Source organism: Leptopilina heterotoma, unplaced genomic scaffold (assembly GCF_015476425.1).
Source record: "Leptopilina heterotoma isolate Lh14 unplaced genomic scaffold, ASM1547642v1 Lhet_15, whole genome shotgun sequence".
NCBI lineage: Eukaryota > Metazoa > Arthropoda > Insecta > Hymenoptera > Figitidae > Leptopilina > Leptopilina heterotoma.
Genome location: NW_025110867.1, coordinates 167,310 through 189,981, shown reverse-complemented (window position 1 = coordinate 189,981; position 22,672 = coordinate 167,310). Strand labels below are relative to the sequence as shown.

Here is a 22,672-nt window from a genome sequence, read left to right as displayed (position 1 = left end):
TTTATATGAAACTTGTCACTCGGGGGTTTTTGGGGTCGCTGATTACGAATATGAAGTCGAAATTGCAAAATTTAAAATGGCGGATCCAATATGGCGGACAAAAAAAATAAAAAATAATGGGATTTATATGAAACTTGTCACTCGGGGGTTTTTTGGGTCGTTGATTGCGAATATGAAGTCAAAATTGCAAAATTCAAAATGGGGGATCCAAAATGGCGGACAAGAATTAAAAATTAAATAGGATTTACTTGAATATTGTTACCAGCTGACTATCATTTATTCTTTTTCATTCAAGTCATGCGCTCCAGGGTTGTCAATTGTTTTTATTGATTGGCCAGCTGATTATCATTTGTTCTTTTTCGTTCGAGTCAAGCGTTCCAGGTTTCCTTTCACAAATGGATTAAATTTCTTACTTTTTTTAAACATAATTCGCCCTATTAAATCCACCATTATGATTCTTAACATTTTAACCTCAGAAACCCCAAAAACCCAAAGCATCAAATTTAATGTAAATCCCATTAATTTGTTATTTTTTTGTTTTTCATATTGTATCCGCCATTTTGAATTTTGACTTCATATTCGTAATCAGCGACCCCAAAAACCCCCGAGTGACAAGTTTCATATAAATCCCATTAATTTTTATTTTTCGTCCGCCATATTGGATCCGCCATTTTGAATTTTGCAATTTTAACTTCATATTCGTAATCAGCGACCCCAAAAACCCCCAAGTGACAAGTTTCATATAAATCCCATTAATTTTTATTTTTTCGTCCGCCATATTGGATCCGCCATTTTGAATTTTGCAATTTTAACTTCATATTCGTAATCAGCGACCCTAAAAACCCCCGAGTTACAAGTTTTAAACGAATCTGACTAATTTTTTAAAATTTTTTCGTCCGTCATAGGAGAAAATGTATCTTGACACTTTTTTTATTTATTATTATTTTAATTATTTATTATTATTTTTTTACTTTTGTTTTTTTTAATTATCTGCTGGAAGAGTTTTACTAGAGCTAAGAATTTAAAATTTTTAGTAATATGTATTAGTTTCAAAGTTATGATGACTTTAATGCATTTGTGGTACAGCGTATGTACCACTGGGCGTTAAAGGGTTAAAATCAATTAGAATTAATAATTTTTAAAAATCTAATACAAAACTTTTTATCATGAAAGGGTGGTTATTTGACCTTAGGGTTATTTTTTTAAGGGTAGTTTATATTTACTATCATTACCCAGTCACCATAAAAATATTTTTTCGTATTTTCGAAACGTATAGAATTAATAGAAATGACTTTTTTAATTGTTCAAAACTATTGACAGTATGTAAGAATAATTATTAAATAGGGGTGAGTTCCAAGGGGGGGGGTGATTAACATTATTATCCATATCTGTGTCACTTAGAAACATTTTTTTATAATTTAGATGCATTTAGAATCTATAGATTTTTTTTAAATATTCACAAAAATTAATATCGTCAAGAGGTGATTATTTGACTTTGAGGGTGATGTTCAAGTGGTTATTTATAATTCTTTTTCATTTTTTAACAACCAGAGAATATTTATAAATAATTATAAAGCTGACAGGAGCTAAAAAATATTTAATTTATTGCTTAGATTAATTATCAATTTTTTAGGGTAGTAATATACGTTAGGGGTGGTTTTAAGGGGTGGAACATGTTAAAAAAAATTGTTTTTTCATATTGAATAATAGAATAACCGAATTTACTAAACATTATACGTTTATAATAACGACAAAAAACTCGGCCATTAAAGGGTTAAGAACCTGAATCATTTACTATCATGTCTTAATAAAGTGTTTAAATAAATAATTTGTGTAAAAAATTTACATACAATGTATTTTAGTAATTTTAAAACAAAAAACATGTTAATATTCATAGTTTATATTCACTTACCTCCTAACAACAAAATATAACCGTTTCGTAAAATATCGCTTGATTCTTTATTTCCATAGAACCATATTTTTTATTTTTTATTTTTCACGAAGTCATTAAGTGTTTTTGGTGAAAAGTTTTCTATTGACGAAAAAGGAACGATTCGTTTTTCACCGTTGCCAAATAAGGCGTAAGCCACATTTAATTTCGACTTTGCCATTTTTGAAATAAATATATTTTTCTAAAAACAATTAAACTCATGCCGGCCGGCAAAATAAAGATGGTGGTTCTCAATGTAAAACAGATAAAATTGTACAATGTATATAGGTTGTGTGGAGCATCTCAAATTAGTATATTGTAAAGACACATTCACAGCTGGGTGGATGCCTGTCTGTGAGTAGACGATACAATGAACCCGACATAATGGACACAAATATATTTCTGTCCTTTTCTATGATTACGTTCTCGATTCTCGAACGGTGTTTCGTAATATTATGCGTTAGCCTTATGGTACAAAGAAATAGAAATATGTATTCCTTACCGTTCACGAATTACAAATACTGAATTGAGAACCATTCTTTCCGCCTTTTCCGATCATCTTAAACTTTTTAAACCTCTCCTAATAATTGTCACGTGTGTTTTAAAATCGAGTCATCTTGTTGGGAGAAATTGTGAAAAATTAAACATTTTAAAAGTGGAATGTGTATTTGAAAGTAAAGTACATATTTCTTATGTTCAGTTTTTAGAAGATTGATCAAGATTAATCTCACCTTATCTGTTAATTACAGTAAGTACATATACATAACGTACTTTAACCTCAAACTTCTTCAAATATTTAATCATTAAATACATAGACACCCTTTCGAGTTAATGATAATTATACACTTACCAATTCTATTAAATAATAATATTGAATATAATTAAAATTTGTAGGCAGTTTGGCATTTATATGCGTTCTTAATAATTGAGTACAATTAAGCTGGCTTACGTTCAACATGGAGATATGTACCATTTAGTTAACATGGCGCGTATCCCCTTGTTGCATTCTAAGACCACAATTACTTGTTTCTATTTTAAAAATTCTAATTTTACAAAAATAAATTTTCTGAATCTATTAAAAATTTTTCTTTACTTACATTTCAGATTTGCTCTATGAAAAAGTTACCAAAGCAAAAATTACAGGTGCACAACGCAAGAGGAGAGTAGACAAAACGTGGAAATATTTATCTGAGAAAATATATTACGAGAGAAGAAAATTAAAAGACGGACAAAATGTTCAAGTTTCTTAAAGTGTCTTTTATTAATCACATTTGGTATCACTGTAATAAATATGCAATTTTAAGTTTTGATAGCATTTATAAATATTTTAAATAAAGTCTTGAATATAATGTTTTGTTATTTCCATTTAAATAATACCATAGCAAAAATATTTGTTTTAATTTTGATACAATACAAAATAAATTTATAATCTGAGATTAATTTTATGTTACTTCGACACTTAATGAAAAAAATTAATATAATTTTGATTTACCCGAAATTAAATTAACAAACTACATTTCATTTAGAATTATTACCTGCAACTAAATTAAAAATATCAATTTATTTTCTGTTTGATCCGAAACTGAAATTAAAAAAAATTTCAACAGTACATATTTTTATCATTTGCGCATACATAAAAGAGACTTTAAATAGTAGAAAAAATTAAAAATATCATTAAGAAATTAAATAAAAAACAACATAAAAAAAGACTTAAAAATGACGTCATTTTTTATCCCAAAAAATTACGTTAATTTAAACGTCATTTTTTAAGTACTTAGTAACTCCATTTTTTACTTTGTTTTTTATGTCACTTTTTACTTAATTATTCACACGGAATTTAACGTCATTTACTATGTCACTTTTTTTGATAGGGTGACCACAATTTATTCATTGACCTAGCGATACTGAGAAACTTGTTTTATAATTGTAAATTTATTGTATTATTTTTCAATAATTTTATTGTTAAAATAAATTGTTATTTAATTATAAAATTTGTGAATATGATTTTCTCGAATCCCCTCTCCTCCGTCTTTTGCTAGTCGACCGGCATCGAAATTAATATTAAAGTTGAGATTTATAAATTCAAGGAATTTAATAATAACTTTTCTTTTTTTTGTCTTTTATAGAATTTAGTTCTATTATTTTGCTTTTGCTCTTACTTATAAATTGTTGGTATTTAGTACCTATTATTGTGTTTATTTTGGATATTTAGTATCCGCTTCTTTTGACACTGTCCCAAGAAAGGACTGGCGCTCAACAATTTTGTTTATTTAAATTTCCTTTTTTTTGTATTTTGTCAAAATGTTATTATTAATTTCAAAATTATTGTTCGGACCAGAAATCTTTGGCTTATCGTAAGTATTTATTTTTGTTGTTTGTTTATTTATTTCAGAGTTTATAATTCTGTTTATAAAATTTCATTTGTCTATAAATATTCCCGTGTTTAGCAAATTATACCTATTTGTTTATGATATTTATTATTGTTGAGAAAGGTCTGGTTACAAAGTAGATATTGAAAAAATACATTAACTCTTAACATCAAAAATATTAAACTTTAATATCTAAATATTCAAATCACATGCTAGATATTAACGCTTTTAACATCCAGATATTTACTTTTAATACCCAGATAGCTGTCCCTATGTTAAAGAATAAAAATATTAAACTTTAACGTCTAGATATTTACCTTAAATATCCATTTTTCTCCGTGTGGATTCACATTTTTTAAAAAATTTAAACTTTTTGTGAAACCTTTTAAATTTTGTGCAAAGACAATAAAACTTCATTTTTTATTCGTGTACGAGGTACTACTGCATAAAACCGCTGCCAAGTTGTACATTTTTATAATTTTGGTGTTCATTTCATGAACACTTTGCTATTCCTCAAAAAAAAAATAATAATTGAAATATAAGAATTACTTTTTATAAAAGGGTTAAAAATCATTAAATCTTGGTCTAAAAAATGTGTTTTTATATATTCTATAAGATGGTAATAATAGTTTAATAATTACACATAAATTAATAAACAAGAATGTTGAAAAAATGATATTTTCCACAATTTTTGATTTTTCAAATACCAATAATTTCATAACTTCTGCCCGAATCAGGTTCAAAAATAGGTCAATCGAAACGTTTTTTAATGCTCTTTAAGTTGGTAATAATTTCTTGAAGTTACTTTTACATAATTTAAAAAAATTTTATAAAAGTCTTATTTTTCAAAATTTTAGATTTTTAAAAGTTTAATATCTCCGGTTAATATGGACGAAAAATGTTTAATTGGGGCTCAAAAGATGCGTCTGAAAAAACTCTACAAAACTAAATACAAAACAAAACTAAACTTTTACATTTTTTAACAAAATTTTTAAAAAAGTCTTATTTTCCAAAATTTTTGATTTTTAAAAGTTTAATATCTCCGGTTAATATGGACGACAAATGTTCAATTAGGGCTCAAAAGATGCGTGTGAAAAAACTCTACAAAACTAAAGAAAAAGATTTATAAGTGTCCTAACATTTTTTTAAGTTATGTCCAAAAAACGTTTTTTTACTAAATGAAAAATGCAAAAAAAATAGTTAAACTTCATGAATCGGGCTGAAAATACTCTCATTTTATGTCCCCCGGGGAGACCTACAATTTAAAAAAAAAATTGAGGCCTTTAGCTCTTTCTCGTTCTGAGATATTGAGGCAAATATAATGTTAGTACACACACACATCGGGACAAATTTTTAAAATCCGTTTTTTGGACTTCGGAGGTCAAAATACGTCGAAATTTTTTTTATTTATTTAGAACATTTATACGGGGAGTTCCTGTGCATATATAAAGTACTAAAGTATTAGGCATAATAAGAAAAAATTTATAAATTTATGTCAAAAAATGACAATCCAAAATTTTGCTAATACAAAGCTTCCTTTATGAGGAAGCAAAAATTTGAAATTCCTTTGAATAAAGTGAAAATTAATAACAATTTTATTCGAATTTTTTTAAAAATGTCCTGAAAAACTTGAAATTTTGAAGTATTTTTAAAAAAATTTTTAAATATGAATTATGTTAACTATTAGAATTTTCTTTATTTATAAAAAATATACTTATTTCCAGGGTGATTCGCCCCTTTTTCATCATTATTAATTACAAATTCTGAGGTTTTTAAAGGATCAGAACATCCTGCTTCGTTAGAAGCCTCAATTTTGAAATAGTATACAGTTCCAACTGTGTCATTATTACAATAATCTATTTGCCTACTTTTCCATGTTATATTTCCAATATTTATTTCTTTATTTTTACTGGTTTTTACAACGTAAATTTAATACGTTACATGTGGGTCTGCAGGTTCTTCATTATTAAGTGCAATCAAAAAATTACCATTGCATTGTAACGTAAAATCTTAAAGCTTTCCAGAGATGGTTTCGCAGGAAAAGTAACCTTATAAAATATTTTAGTATTTCTATTATTTAAAATAAACATAGTATACAATTGAGGGCGTGGATCGGATAACTGCCCGTAGCGCATGGTCGAAAGGGACTATACCAGTCAATTTAACATTTCAAAATTAAAAATAAAAAGAGCATTAAAAAAGAAGCAATTCAAAATTAGAAAAAAGATTTTCTCTTGACGTTTCATGACTTTAAAAATGAGCAAAAAACAGGGTTTTTACACATTTTCGTTAGAATAGCTCAAAAAATAAAAATCTACACCATATCATGCAGATCATGTACCCGGGCAAGATCGTCGATATTAACAGTAGCGGTTTCGGTCGTATTAAATTTAGGTAAAGCTGCCAACCAACTTCTTAAGGATAAATCGCTTTCAACAAAAGGACTAATTGCTTAAGTCTTCGCTAACTTTGTCTCCTGTCAAGGCGTCATAAGTAACGTCCCCGTGGACGTTTATTAAATATGACGGTTTTAATTTTGAAAAACTCAAAAAAAAAATTCATTTTTTCAAGTTTCATAATTTTTTTACCCATAAATCGTTTGGAAATAAAATTTAAATCTCAACCATATATGCAAAAAAATTGTATACTTTTAAGAAACGTAAACTAGAATTCAAAATTTCAAGATAGCGGACCAAATATGAAAGAAAATTTGAACGATTTGGTTACTATTTTTCAACATACCAAAATGTTATTAAATTCGTCTACATTTTGTTATTCGGGGGTTTTTTGAGATCGCTGATTACGAATTCGATGTTAGATTTCAAATATTCAAAATGGCGGATCCAATATCGAAGACAAAAATTATAACTTTATGCAATTGCCCTTAATTTTGATATTTGGTGGTTTTAGGAGCCGCTGATTACGAATTCGATATTAGTTTTCAAAAATTCAAAATGTCGGATCAATAATCAATATGTCGGACAAAAATTTTTAACTTTATGCAATTGACCTTAATTTTGTCACTCGGGGGTTTTTGGGGTGCTGATGACGAATTCGATGTTAGTTTTTAAAAATTTAAAGTTATTGCTAATGTAATATGGGAGAAGAGAAATTTTAAAACTTTTCTATCTGCGCTCCCTGGTCGTGCGTGTTGACGTACGCTGGTTTCTAAAGGAGAGTCCAGAATAGAGTCGAAGTCGGTATGAACGCGCTGATATTAACGCGTTCGTCCATATGGAATACATAGGACGAGCGCGTTGTATCAGCGCGTTCATACCGACTTTGACTCTATTCTGAACTCTCCTTAATACCAGTCAGATAGCTGTGAAAGATCTAGAGTCACTCACTGACACTTTACTAGTATTAGTGCGTGCGTCCACTTGAGAAGCAGAAGAGTGACAAAAGTAGGGTCAATTGCATAAATTTAAACAAATTTATCCCACATTGGATACGATATTCTAAATTTTTAAAATCTAACTTCATATTCATAATCAGCGACCCCAAAAACCCTTAAACAAAAAGTTTTATTAAAATTCATTAATTATTTTATTTTTATGTACGCCATATTGGATTTGCTATTTCAAATTATTAACCGTCTGCTGATGCTAACTTATCCCCACTCTATCGCCAAAGAACGTAACTCCCATAGTCCCCACCAGGCGTCCAGAATGACGATTTTTGACGATAACGGTCATTAGCATGAGCAGAGAGTTAAAATCTGATTTCATATTCGTAATCAGCGACCCTGAAAACCCTTGAATATATGTAGTTTTATTAAAATCCATTAATTATTTTACTTTTATGTTCGCCATATTGGATCCGATATTTAAAATTTTTTAAATCTGACTTCACATTCGTAATCAGCTATCCCAAAAACAGTGAATTTCATACTTGACTGCCTTAAATTTTTTATTTTTTGAGAATGATGAATTTTGGCCAAAAATAAATGTTCCTAGACCACTGTGCACTGGGGAATTGGATTATTTTGGAAATTCGCCTATTCAAAAGAAATTAACTTCTGAATTATTTTCAATTCTTCGCTTCTTACTGGGAAGTGCGTCAATTTCTGCACAGGATTATTTACTTTTACTTTGATGAAATAAAACATCTTTCTACTGTTTATATTACTTTTATTGCATTCAATTTTAATGTTTTAACAACATTATTTTATAAAATAGATCCATCTGCTTTTTAAGCTTGGTGATAGAAATTTTCTCAAAATTTTAAAATGCATTTTGTTTTATGAAAACTTTCATATAAAAATTAAGTAATACGTGTTTCTTTTTTGCTATTTTCACGTTCACTTTATTTTCGGTTTATAAACCTGAATAAAAATAAGAATAACACATATAATTCTTATCAAATTTTTATTAAATATTGTATTTTAATTCCTATGAATTTTATGCATTATTTACGTAACTACAAAACTAAATATAATTATTTCCTACATCATCTGGAAATTATAGAAAAGGTATGGAATTTTTAAAAGTTCATGTACTCTCGTACTAATTCTAAAGAAATTGCTTTAAATAAAGTGACAATTATTAACAAAATTTTACTGGAATTGTCTGAATGCACCCAGGTAGAAATTGACGACCGGGATGGTACCGGGCCGGTACCGAATTGTCCACCGGGGCGGTACTAGCCCGGTTATTGTTGGAAGGCATTTAGTGCCGGTTTATTACCGGCTGCACAACCGGCTAGGTACTGGTCCAGTACCGGCATAAATCTGTTCATTCCACCGGCGCAGTACCGGTAAATTGCCGGATGATAACTTCGGTAGGTATCCGGCAACCGTACCGGGCCGGCACTAATAAATATCTGACGCAGTACCGGGCCGGCACTAAAAAACAACCGGTGTGGTACCGGGCCGGTTAAAAAAATTATATTTCAGTCTGATTAATTGTTTAATTATTATTATTATTATCAATGTTATTATTAATTTTAAATTGGAAACAGTAAATATATTAAATGCTGAAACAGAGACATAAACAATTATAGAAAAATCTGAAGACTCGAGGAATTGAACTCAGGACCCTGAGGCTGCAAAGTCGACACCACATCCGCTAACCTAAACCTGCATATGGAAAGTAAATGCAAAGTGAGCTTATAAAGTCCAACCGACATTCCACCTGGCAGCAGTACCGGGCCGGCACCAATAAGCAACCTACTCGGTATTAATATAATTGCCGGCATAACTAACTAATTAATTTATTATTAATAATTAAATTATTAAATTAATTAATAAATTTATTTTTGAATTTTTTTTCCTCTTCTTTAATTCTCTTTCTGCTAGTTTAACATTAGCAAACAACCGGGACGACACTGGGCCAGTAATAATATTTTTGTCGGCAAAACTTCTGTGCCAGTAGAAAGTATTAAGTAAATTTTTGTGCTGGGCCGGTGCTGGGCCGGCACAAATATTATCACCGGAAAATCTCCTTCGTCCGTATAAAAACAAAACCAAATGGTGGTACCGGGCCGGTGCTGGTCCGGTACAAATATTATCACCGGCAAATCTCCTTCGTCCGTATAAAAACAAAACCAAATAGTAGTATCGGGCCGGCGCTGGGACGGTACAAATATTATCACCGGCAAATCTCCTTCGGCGGTATAAAACAGAGCGAAATGACAGTACCGGGCCGGTGCTGGGCCGGTAAATATATTATCACCGGCAAATCTCCTCCGGCGGTATAAAACAGAGCGAAATGACAGTTTCGGGCCAGTGCTACGCCGGTGTTGGGCCGGTAAAAATTTATAACCGGCAAATCTCCTTCAGCGGTATAAAACAGAGCGAAATGACAGTTTCGGGCCGGTGCTACGCCGGTAAATATATTATCACCGGCAAATCTCCTCCGGCGGTATAAAACAGAGCGAAATGACAGTACCGGGCTGGTGCTGGGCCAGATATTTTTTATCAACCGGCCCGGTACACACTACCAGTACTGGTACAAATCCACATTTACCACCGGGCCGGTACTGGGCCGGTATTTATTTCATATCCGGTCCGGTACCTTTTTGCCGGTACCGGCATAAGTCCGTCTTTACAACCGGTTCGGTACCATGCCGGTCGTTAGTGCTGGCACATCTCCAACTTTTCTGCCTGGGCAATATTTAAATGAGAAGCACATTAAATTTAGAGATTCTTGATTTTTAAAAAGAATAACAAAAGATTAAATGCATACCTATGGTGTTGTCGTGCATGATCCTTTGATTGGATGTGTAGATAAACCTCGGTTATTTTGTCGATAAAGTTGAATATCATAAGTGTTTTGAGGTTGAAGATGCTGAAATTTATGACTACTTACAACTTCGTGTGGAACAAGTAATGATCCATTCCATAAAACATTATTGCTTTTATTATACATAGTCATATCATATTTAATGAGACTTCCAAAAGTTTCTGGTGAATTCCATTCTATAATGCACGTATCATTCGTAGCACTTTTCTGTCTAATATCACCCTTTAGTGATGCAGGCAGTTCTATTAGGATTTAAATACGTTCATTAAAGAAAATATAAACTTTTAAATACTTATACTGGATCCAAAAAAGTCTGACTATAGCATAATATGTAAGTGCAACGATTATTATTACACCGTTTGAGCTGAATTATAGAAAATTGATTAATTTTATATAATAATTCAGCTCAAACGGTGTAATAATAATCATTGCACTTATACATATTATCCTATAGTCATTGATATGATAATTTTCGTCATGGGTGGAAGAAAGTGTGATTACTTTCTTTCACGTATGACGAAAATGATCAATTTTACAAAATCATTCTTTTGAACTTTTTATAAATATGAATATATATATACAGTGCCGCTCAATAACTTTTGCCCACCCTACAGCGACTGAAGGCTTTACAAAAAGTTTTGTATTTTGTTTATTATTAAAGATAAAAAGCTCAAAAAGGTCTCTTTCTAAAGCTCTTTTCCTGAGCTTTAACACTGTATAAAACGAAAATTAAAAAAATTAATTTGTTAATGTTTAAAAAATGTTATTGCAACATAAAATTTTTCGTTCTTTTTAAAGTGATACAGTTTCATAGGAAATGGTCGCATATTAATCAAACACATATTTTCTAAAAGCTAGTTTTATCACCTTTAAAATGCATGTTTTAAAATTTTTATACGATAATTTTTAAGAAAAATATGATTTTTTGTTTAAAAAATTAGCCATTTTTAGGGTTCCGTACACCTACGGTGTAACGGCGGAACCCTATTGGTGAGACTCTTGTGTCCGTAGCTAAATCGTGTCCCCCCCTAGCGGCTAAACTATTTGACCTGAAGAGCTCAAATTTGGTCCAGATATGTATTTTCACTCGTAGATTACAGGAAAAATATAGCGAATGTGATTGGACGTGATAGGTATAGCGTTGTCAAGGAAATAACAAGATTTTTGGCCAAAAATGCATAAAAAGTGACCCTTCCCCCCCTTAACTTCTAAACTATTCGACATGGAGAGCTGAAATTTTGCATGCTGGTGTATTTTTACTCGAATATTACTGGAAAAATATAGAGAACTCAATATGTAGGGGAGAGTCTCCAGTTGTGAGACGGGTTTTATTTTTGACCCGTAAATTGTAAACGGGTAAACGAAATTGTAAATAAAATACACCGTTCGAAAGGTAACAGAAATACGCAACTTTTATTAAAAGAAAGTGTAGTGTATCGATGAACTCAAAAAATTTTTCGATACATTTTCCGAGCACATCGCTTTTGTCAAAAAAAAAAAAATGTCTCCAGTTGTGAGACACTCATTAAAAATTGCTAAAATTTAATAAGTTTGACATAAAACGTTATGTTTAGTAGAAATAATTAAATATATTAATAATATATATTATTATATACTAAATAATAATATTTATTCGCCAAAATATGACTATCAAATAAACACAATTTAATAGCTTCAACAAGAGCATTAAAATTGATTTCTTCTGAATCAATTGACTTTTTTCCACTTGACATGCCCAAAAATACTAGAAAAAAAATGAAAACAACATTTAAATAGTATGCCTGCAAAGTCGTATTTTTTATGCTGCCCAGATGGGTGTTGACACCGTCTCACAACTGGTGATATGCGCTATTTTGAAAAAGGAAAATTAAATTATTTTCAACCGTAGATTGAAACAATGCAATATTGCATCACAAAATATAAGGAAAACACTAAAAGAAAATGCATTACATTTACCTTTTCCAATTAATTAACTTGGAAAAAAAGTACTTTGCATTTATTGAGAAAACGCTTTTTAGTCGATTATCACACACAGTGTTGGTATTTAACAAAAACAGTTTATATATCCGCTTCGGCGTACACGAAAAAGTTGGCTCATATAAAAAGAAATGTTTTTATATAAACCAATCGGCTTTTTAATATTGCATGTTAAAAAAATTGACTGTTTCACAACTGGAGGTGTCTCACAACTGGAGACTCTCCCCTAATGATGGCTATAGTCAAGAAAATACTAAAAAATTAAAAAAAAATTTTTTTTTCCCTAACTTTTACATTATTTGACCTAATGAGCTGAAAATTGGTATCCTAATGTATTATTACAGTCTGACGACAAAAAATTTATTTAAGAAACTTTTTGAAAAAAAATAAAAAAAAAATTTTTTTAATTTAAAAAAAAAAAATTTTTTAATTTTTTTTAGTTTAAACACGTGGCATTAAATATTTTAAGAAAGAGTGAAATTTTAAGAGAATAAATGAGAGATTGTTTTCTGACTTTAATTTCTTAACTAAAAATAAAAAAAAATTGGACAAGTGCGAGTTGTACTCGCACTGCAATGCCGGGTTCCGTACACAAATATTAAAACAATACTTGCAACATTGATCGGTAATTGGTAGAATTAAAATAAACAATTAAAAAAATATATTAAAATCATTTGATAAAAAAAATTAACTAAAAAAAATTAAAGTATTGTATATCTAATATTGTAAACAATAATAAGCAGAGGAACTATAATTTTGAAAATTTTGTTCCTCTGCTTATTATTGTTTACAATATTAGATATATACAATACTTTAATTTTTTTAGTTATTCTATTTTATTAAATGATTTTAATGTATTTTTTTAATTGCTTATTTTAATTCTACCAATTACCGTTAAGTGTTGCAAGTATTCTTTTAATATTTGTGTACGGAACCCGCCATTGCAGTGCGAGTTGTACTCGCAATTTTTTTTTCAATTGTTGATAACTCAAAAACGGTTACTTTAGGAAAAAATTTTTAAGAACATAAATTGTTCCTTTTTCTATGCAGAATTAGAAAAAAAATATTTAAAATTTTTTTTTTTCATTTTTTATATTTTTATCCCAAGCAGCACGTAAGCCTATCTTGACATCACTGTAATATTACATTGGAGATTCGTCATATTACACTTTAATATTACAGTGATCTTACTGGGATATCAAAATGTCCGCCTGGAGGTAATACTACGTTGTTATATTAAGAGAATGTTACCTGGTAATATTAAGGTAATATTACACTGTAATATTAACGTAATGTTAAGGTAATATTCAGATAAAATTAGAATAATTTTATAATTTTGAAAAAAACATTTCACAAAGCTGGACTCGAACCCTGAACCATGTGCATAGTAATCATGTAATCATGTTCTTGAAAAAGTCGGGAACTGTTCAAGAAAATCGAAAAGTTAGGCGAATGCAAGAAAAAATGGATTCTGCTTCCCCCCTTCCACTTCCCCTCCTTGACACGTCCGCACACACACACACACATTTATCCTTGAAGGTCACATACAATTTTTATTTTTTATTAAGTTTCTGAAATAGAAAAAACCGTATTAGAGAAAAATCGACGGCGGCTGGAACAGAACTCGCGTACCCGAGAATAGAAGTCCGGCGTCTTATCCAGCTGAGCTAAACAGGCGAGTTAAATACCTCAGCATAAAGTAAATATATAAGGCACGCAAGTCTTACTGACGGTGAGACTTGTTGAGACTGGTGCGCACAGTTTCTGCGCACCAAGATTCCTTGACGAGTTCCCGAAAATTTCAGAAACAGTTGCGGCCAGCGCCATGAACTTTACATGAGAAAGTAATGAAAAAGAGACTAATGGACTATTTATAGCTTTTTCTAATACAGTTCCCGAATTTCTTTCAAACATTCATTGATTACCATTGAATGTTCGTCGCTAGTTCAGAGCTGTTACCACGTATCCAAGAGTTAGGAAATAATTCCTGAAACATCTGGGAACTTTTTTTTCCGTGTAGTGTATTAAGATTCTCGACGGTATATAATCTTTGTAAGTTTTTTAAAGTTCTTCATATTTCATCAAAAATCTTAATACACTATAAGTACGTTTGGCTCAGTGGTAAGACTCTTGATTACTGTGCACAAGGTTCAGGGTTCAAGTCCAGCTTTGTGAAATGTTTTTTTCAAAATTATAAAATTATTCTAATTTTATCTGAATATTACCTTAACATTACGTTAATATTACAGTGTAATATTACCTTAATATTACCAGGTAACATTCTCTTAATATAACAACGTAGTATTACCTCCAGGCGGACATTTTGATATCCCAGTAAGATCACTGTAATATTAAAGTGTAATATGACGAATCTCCAATGTAATATTACAGTGATGTCAAGATAAGCTTACGTGCTGCTTGGGATGTTTTAATTGTAGAAACTCGCTTTTTACACTTACCACAACAAGCAAGAAAATTTTTCATCGTATTTATTTAATTTTTTTCAATAATTTTAACTCACCAATCATTTAAATAACTTTTGATATAATACTTATTTATTATATTGTTTATAAACGGATTAAAGGTTCTTAATTACTTTGACGATTGTCATCATAATTTCAGTCTTGCGAAAATTGTCACAAGTGAGTGTAAAAAGCGAGTTTCTACAATTAAAACATAAAAATATAAAAAACGAAAGAAAAAAATTTTTTTCAAAAAAAGTCAAAAAAATTGTTTTAAAAAAAAATTTTTAATATTTTTTTTCTAATTCTGCACACAAAAAGGAACAATTTATGCCCTTAAAATTTTTTTCCTAAAGTAACCGTTTTTGAGTTATCAACAATTGAAAAAAATGGCTAATTTTTTAAACAAAAAATCATATTTTTCTTAAAAATTATCGTATAAAAATTTTAAAACATGCATTTTAAAGGTGATAAAACTAGCTTTTAGAAAATATGTGTTTGATTAATATGCGACCATTTCCTATGAAACTGTATCACTTTAAAAAGAACGAAAAATTTTATGTTGCAATAACATTTTTTAAACATTAACAAATTAATTTTTTTAATTTTCGTTTTATCCCAGTTGGGAAATTTCCAACCGGCGCGGATCCTCGCCTGTACCGTCGCCGGAGTAGTGGTACTGGCTGGGAACCGCCTGCCTACCGCCCGAGAACTGGTATTCTACCAAAAGATGACTTGGCCAGGAGCTGGCTGGCCATCCGTCTCGGAACTGGCATTCTACCGCCCGGTAACCGGCCGCGAAGAGCCGTTCCGTGTATACCCAGTGAGAAATTTCTCACCGGTCCAATATCGGTCCAATATTGGGAGCCAAGAGACCGATCATCGGTCCAATAAAGGCTCCCAATATTGGACCAATATGGGCTGATGCTTGGGATGTAACGGCATCGCCAATCATCGGTTGTCAATATTGGTCCAATATTGGCCGAATATTGGCAACCAAGAGAAAAAAATTTTTTTAAATAAATTTTTTTTAATTAAATAATAATAATAAAAAATTAATGTTTATATTTTTTGTTTAATATATTTATTTGTTTAATTATTTATTTTTAATAATTCATGTAAATAATAAATAATTTATTATTTATAAATTATAATTATTTAAAAATGCAGCAACTATTAGAAAATAGCATTCTGCAAAAAAATTCTATCATTGAAAAATCAATGATAGGCGAGAGAAATCCGCGTCTTTAAATAGATTCGCAGATGATAGACAAGAGATATCCGCGTCATTAAACGGATTCGCAGATATACTCTGGTCTCGCGACGAATCTCTCGATACTTATATACACTGGAGTCGCCGTGTCAGTTGCGAGAACGGTTACAGCGTCCCTCTTGCGGCAGAGATAAGAATTGTCACGTAAACTGCTAAATCGCTTTACCGACCGCCTTATTATACCCGCAGTTTACGTGACAATTCTTATCTCTGCCGCAAGAGGGACGCTGTAACCGTTCTCGCAACTGACACGGCGACTCCAGTGTATATAAGTATCGAGAGATTCGTCGCGAGACCAGAGTATATCTGCGAATCCGTTTAATGACGCGGATATATCTCTTGTCTATCATCTGCGAATCTATTTAAAGACGCGGATTTCTCTCGCCTATCATTGATTTTTCAATGATAGAATTTTTTTGCAGAATGCTATTTTCTAATAGCTGCTGCATTTTTAAATAATTATAATTTATAAATAATAAATTATTTATTATTTACATGAATTATTAAAAATAAATAATTAAACAAATAAATATATTAAACAAAAATTATAAACATTAATTTTTTATTATTATTATTTAATTAAAAAAAATTTATTTAAAAAAATTTTTTTCTCTTGGTTGCCAATATTTGGCCAATATTGGACCAATATTGACAACCGATGATTGGCGATGCCGTTACATCCCAAGCATCAGCCCATATTGGTCCAATATTGGGAGTCAATCGGCGCCCAGCACGGCAACCAATATTGGACCGATATTGGACCGATTAAAGTCTATTGGCAATTTCTCACTGGGTAATTCAACCGGCTGGGACCCGGCACTGTACCGACTGCGGATCTTTCATTTCCTAGCCAGATGTGCGCTGGCAATGCTGGCATTCTACCGCCTGACAACCGGCTCGGATCAAAATGATAATTTCAACAAATATCAATAAAAAAATAATAAGTAATTGCAAAAGATAAATACTGATAACAATTCATTGATAGTTCACTTCACACATTTTTTTATACACTTAACGGTATTTTTTTATATTCACATTTGAAAAATCCTAACGCTTGGGGGTACGAACCTACGCCTAACCGAATATTTACGAACCGAAATCACGCACGCTAACCACTATGCTACGCTCGCATGGAACTCTCAAACCTTAAATGCTTTCAAGTCTCACTAGCTAAAATGAACATTGTAAAATTACTACGCGGCAATAGGCAATTTGGAAATACGAACTGTTGTAATACCGGTATATTTTCAATACTTTACTGAATGTGTATTTATGAATATTTCAATATTTCGTTTAAAAAAAATGTTATATTTTTATTATTATGTTTTTTAATATTTTATTACATAATATATCGAATAATATGAACATAACTTCACTGCAAAACAATTTATAACATATAAGTAATAGTATTAAATTGAATAAAATTTTAATGCACAACACATTTTTTTAATTATTTAATTTGCAGAAAAGTGTCAATAAATAATTACTTAATATATTGTTTAAATTAAAAAGAGATTATTAATTAATTAATAATAAATTAATTAATAATAATCTCTTTTTTATATATTGTATTTAATATGTTATTTATTGTAGGCATTATAATATATTGATTACATTTTCTTTCAAGTTAAATATATTTTACTTCTTTCAAATTAATATATTATTTATTAAAAATTATTTATTTAATTGCACAATAATAAAGTTGGATTTTTATATATATAATGAAAAAATTAAGTTTCTTATATTCTTCCTTTGCATGAATACTATTAATTTATTTATTGGTTAACTAATAATAATATTATAATAAATGCAATTAGTTATTGTAATAATTAATTATAATAATAAAATAAATTTATGATTATACTGATAATGTAAACTATAACAATAAATGACGAGATCCGCAGTCGGATCCGGCCCAGCACCGAGCCAGTACAGACCTAACATCCGTCATTCTTCCGACGCGCGTAGAAGAATGAAATCTGCAGGCGGAACAAATCCAGTACCGCGCCAGTACTGACGAAAGTAGAAAGGCGGATCCAAAAGTCGGAGCCTAATCTGTTCCGCGCCGGTTGCATTTTAGGATCCGAATCGGTACAGACCATCGGTGCTGGCGGTCCGTACGGGCGCGGATCCCAGGCGGTTGTATAATCCGACATTCGTCCGACTTTTCCTCCTGGGATACAGTGTTAAAGCTCAGGAAAAGAGCTTTAGAAAGAGACCTTTTTGAGCTTTTTATCTTTAATAATAAACAAAATACAAAACTTTTTGTAAAGCCTTCAATCGCTGAAGGGTGGGCAAAAGTTATTGAGCGGCACTGTACTTATTTCAAGAAGGATTCGCACCTTCTTCATAATTAATTACAAATTCTTTGGTTTTTAAAGGATCAGAACATCCTGCTTCGTTACAAGCCTTAATTTTGAAATAGTATGTGGGTTCAACCGTTTCATTAATATAATACTCAAATGCCAAATTATTTTCTGATATATTTCCAATATTTATTTCTTTATTATTACTGGTTTTGACAAGGAAAACTGGATACGTTACATATGGTTCTCCATGAAAATGACCTTTAAGTGCAATAAAAACATCGCCATCATATTGATAAATCCCAAAGTTGTCCAGAGATGGTTCCTTAGGTACCTTATAAAATATTACAGGACTTCTATTATTTAAAATAAACATAGCCCGTGTAGAAATTGCCATATCTAGGCCATAACATGGCATGAAACATCTTCCCAGATCGGGCCCAAGTCTGGCCAGACTTGGGCCCGATCTGGGAAGGTGTTTCATGCCATGTTATGGCCTACACAATGATCATAAGATCTGGCCCCGATTTGGGCCATGGTTAAATTTCTACACGGGAGTATACAATTATTTAACTTCGACCGACAGATTAGCTCAGTCGGATAAATGCCTCGCTCGGCGGACGCTGTAGAACCAAGGGTATATTCTATTGGAAATTACTCTAGAATAAGTGCTGAAAAATATCCCACACTTGCCAAATTAAATGCATTATCCCAAAAAATTTTGTAAGCACTTTAATTTTAACAAATATTCATATTTTTTTGCTTAAAACTTTAAAGTTATATAACTTTAAAAAAAAATTTTCTTTGTAGTGTCTTCATAAATAATAACTGTTTCTTATCAATATGAATAATATATATCAAGGATAAAAAAATTAAAAGTACCTATCATGGAAAAACAGAGGTACCCCATTTGACCCGCCTACCCCATTTTGCCCCACTCTCCCCTACTGGATAATGTAAAAATCGTTTCAACTCACCTCGGTTTCCCCTACCCAATGGGAAATGCCAGTGTAGTGCCGATGTTCACCACTGGCTTAGTACTCAGACGATTGTTCGGAGTAGTCTAGCCGAGCCTCGACAATTAGTGCTGGCGCAGTACAGAATTTTTGTTTCGCCAAAGCTTGGACAAGCCACGGCGGCAAGTGCTGGCTGAGTATAGAAAAATTGTTCACGACGCTCTTTGCCAACATTGCTTTTTTGACATAAACTTGAAAAAAATTATAAAAAAGTTTATGAATGTTTATAAATATAAATTAAATATAAATTTATTGAAAAAAATTAATATTTTACTTTTCAGTTGTTCATTTTTTATTTTTATTAAATTTAATAATAACAATTTAACATAATTGTCTAATTTTGTAAATAATAAATTATTTAAACAAATTAAAATTGTAAACAAAATTTAAACTTTAATCTCAATAATAATTTGGATCATATTAAAATACTATATTATACTTCTTACTATGAATAAAAAATTATTAAAAAATTACCACGTAATTTAAGAATTACGTAAAATGTTAAATACAATAATAAGTAAAGTAATTTAATTTTTAAAAATTTAGTTTATTTTATTTTATTTCATTTTATTATTTCTAACGTATCCCTATTTTTTTCTCATCTTTGACTCAATAATTGTATGTCTGAATGATACTGAGATATTAATACTTTTCTGTACACATGTGTCGTTAGCATAGTGGTTAGAGCGTTAGTCCGTTAGTCCGTAGGTCGTAGGTTCGGTTCCCCTCGTCAGCAATTTTGTTTATTTTCATAGGTTTGCGATATTTCTAGATTCCAATCTTTAGGTAGTAAAATATAAAAATCTAATGCACACTTATTGTAATTGTCTATTATTTAATTTTTAAATGTTATAAACAATTTTTTTCTACTTAATTAACTATATCCATTGTTAGTCTCCAACTTTAATACAATTTCTTTAAGAAGAGAAGTATTTTATGAATAATAACTATTTATTAATATTATTTACCATTTTGTTGTTGAATTATTTATAATTATTAATTTACGACTAATTAATAACAATACGGCATTTATTGCGGCAATACTGTCTGGCAGCACTGGCAGGCAGTACTTCGCCAGCGTTAGACAGCGTTATCATCCCAGAGTTATGCCAGTACTGCCAGTGCTGGCGCAGTACTCCGCCAGTTGTAAATTTCCCATTGGGTATAATCAGAAAATCATATTATTCATATACTATGTGTTAACTGCGAAGAAAACCGAATTTTTCGTTGTAATTCAAACTATATAAAGGCCGCAGCAGTATATAAGCATGTAAAAAGTTCCCCCTCCTGGATTGGCTCCATATTTAGGGAATAATTTTGACTTATTATGAAACTTATTTTCACCAAGTTTCAACTCGAAAAAAAATTTGTTTTTGAGTTAAACAATTTGTTTGAAAAATTGAAAAAAAAATTGATTTCCTTCTAAATGGCTGAACCGATTTTCATGAAAAAATTCTTTTTTTGTATAATACAATATGTGACCTGGTCTATAAAAAGGGACCTTACGTGTAAAAAAAATAATTTTTCACTTTTTTGTTGATTCAGATAGAGTCTGAAACGCTCTTTAAGATGGTGAAAACCAAAAAGTTATAATTTGTTTAGAAGTTTTTTAAAAGTTTGTTTAAAGTCAAGAGAAACAAGAGTGCAAATACAAAAAAAACTGATTTTTTGGTATCATACAAATTAAAATACCAAAGACGATAATTTGTTCTTATTTAGAAAAGTTGACAGTTTCTTTGACAGCTGTCAACTGTCAAAATTCAAATTTGATATCATATTCGTAATCAGCGACCTCGAAAAACTTGTTACTTTCTGTTTTATTAAAAACTAGCGACATATACCTCACTCACTAACGCTCGTTCGGTTGTATTTAAACTTATTTGTTTTTACTTATTTATTTTTATTTATTTGAACTAAGTAAATATTTACTGGACGCAAATATTTTAATTTATGGTATCAAATAAATAATTATTTGAACCAAATACAAATTACTTAAGTCAATTAAATGGAATAATTTTATCTCTGGGTTAGTGGACAAAAAGGACACCTCGAATTTTGGTTCAAAATGAGGACACCTCGCTTTTTAGTTGAAGAAAAGGACACCTCGAAAATATTAATTTTAAATGCATTTTTGTTTGACGATAATATCGTTTTCTGCAAGTGGAATGTACGTATGTTTAAAGAACATTTTAGAAGTTACGTATCTTCCAGGTTCAGTGAAGAAACCACGTATCTTTCTGTTCCGTGCAAAAACTACGTATCTCTGTCAGTCGCTTTAAAAACTTCTAATAATATTCTAATATTTTTAAGAAAAAAAATTAAATTATTTTAAAAAATATATATTTTATTGCATCAACTTTTGAAAAAATTATTACTTCATAACAAAATATTAACTTCAAAATAATAATAATAATAATAAAAAAAATAATAATAATAATAAAATGTAGATCTTCTAAAGTGACTGACAGAGATACGTAGTTTTTGCACGGAACAGAAAGATACGTGGTTTCTTCACTGAACGTGGAAGATACGTAACTTCTAAAATGTTCTTTAAACATACGTACATTCCACTTGGAGTGAACGATATGTGTAAAGTAATTGACTTATGATATTTTGTGCTCAAAAAACTATGAAGATAATATGTTCTTAAATCTTCTATTACAAAAAACAATTACATTACACATAGTATCGCCTAGTGATGCACAACGAGACTTTGTCCTTTCATAAAAGGAAAGAGATGAAACTGTAACATTCAATTGTTTTCATTGTATTTTTCGCGAGATTCTCGATATTCGCTCGTAATGCATCACTACTAGTATCGCCAAACGAAAGTTGATGTAAAATGAATATTTTCGACGTGTCCTTTTTTTCAACTAAAATGCGAGGTGTCCTCTTTTTCAACCAAAATTCGAGGTGTCCTTTTTTTCGACTAACCCATCGAAATGAAGGGAATATTACATTTCATATTCGGAATATTCTAGTGGAATGTTCCAGGGATCTTAAAGTAATATTAAAATGTCCGCCCCACAGGAATATTCCAAAATAACATTGAGGGAATGTTCCACGGTAATTTCGAAGTAATATTCCAGGATGATGT

At 30.5% G+C, this 22,672-nt stretch overlaps 1 protein-coding gene across 2 annotated transcripts in view; it reads right to left on the bottom strand.

Annotated features, from left to right (window-relative positions):
- Window positions 1-8,412: 8,412 nt before the first annotated feature.
- The window catches only part of LOC122498437, a 41,481-nt gene continuing 27,221 nt past the window's right edge, over window positions 8,413-22,672 (bottom strand). Inside the window, exons 4-6 of one of the 2 annotated variants that reach the window (XM_043606158.1) lie at window positions 18,821-18,893; window positions 10,485-10,783; window positions 8,413-8,623 (exon numbers count right to left, since the gene is read on the bottom strand). In XM_043606158.1, the coding sequence (XP_043462093.1) occupies window positions 10,485-10,783; window positions 18,821-18,893 (372 nt within the window). In that variant the 3' untranslated portion in view covers window positions 8,413-8,623. Of the gene's footprint in view, window positions 8,624-10,484; window positions 10,784-18,595; window positions 18,894-22,672 lie in introns of both variants that reach the window. The other variant, XM_043606157.1, reaches the window with a different exon arrangement.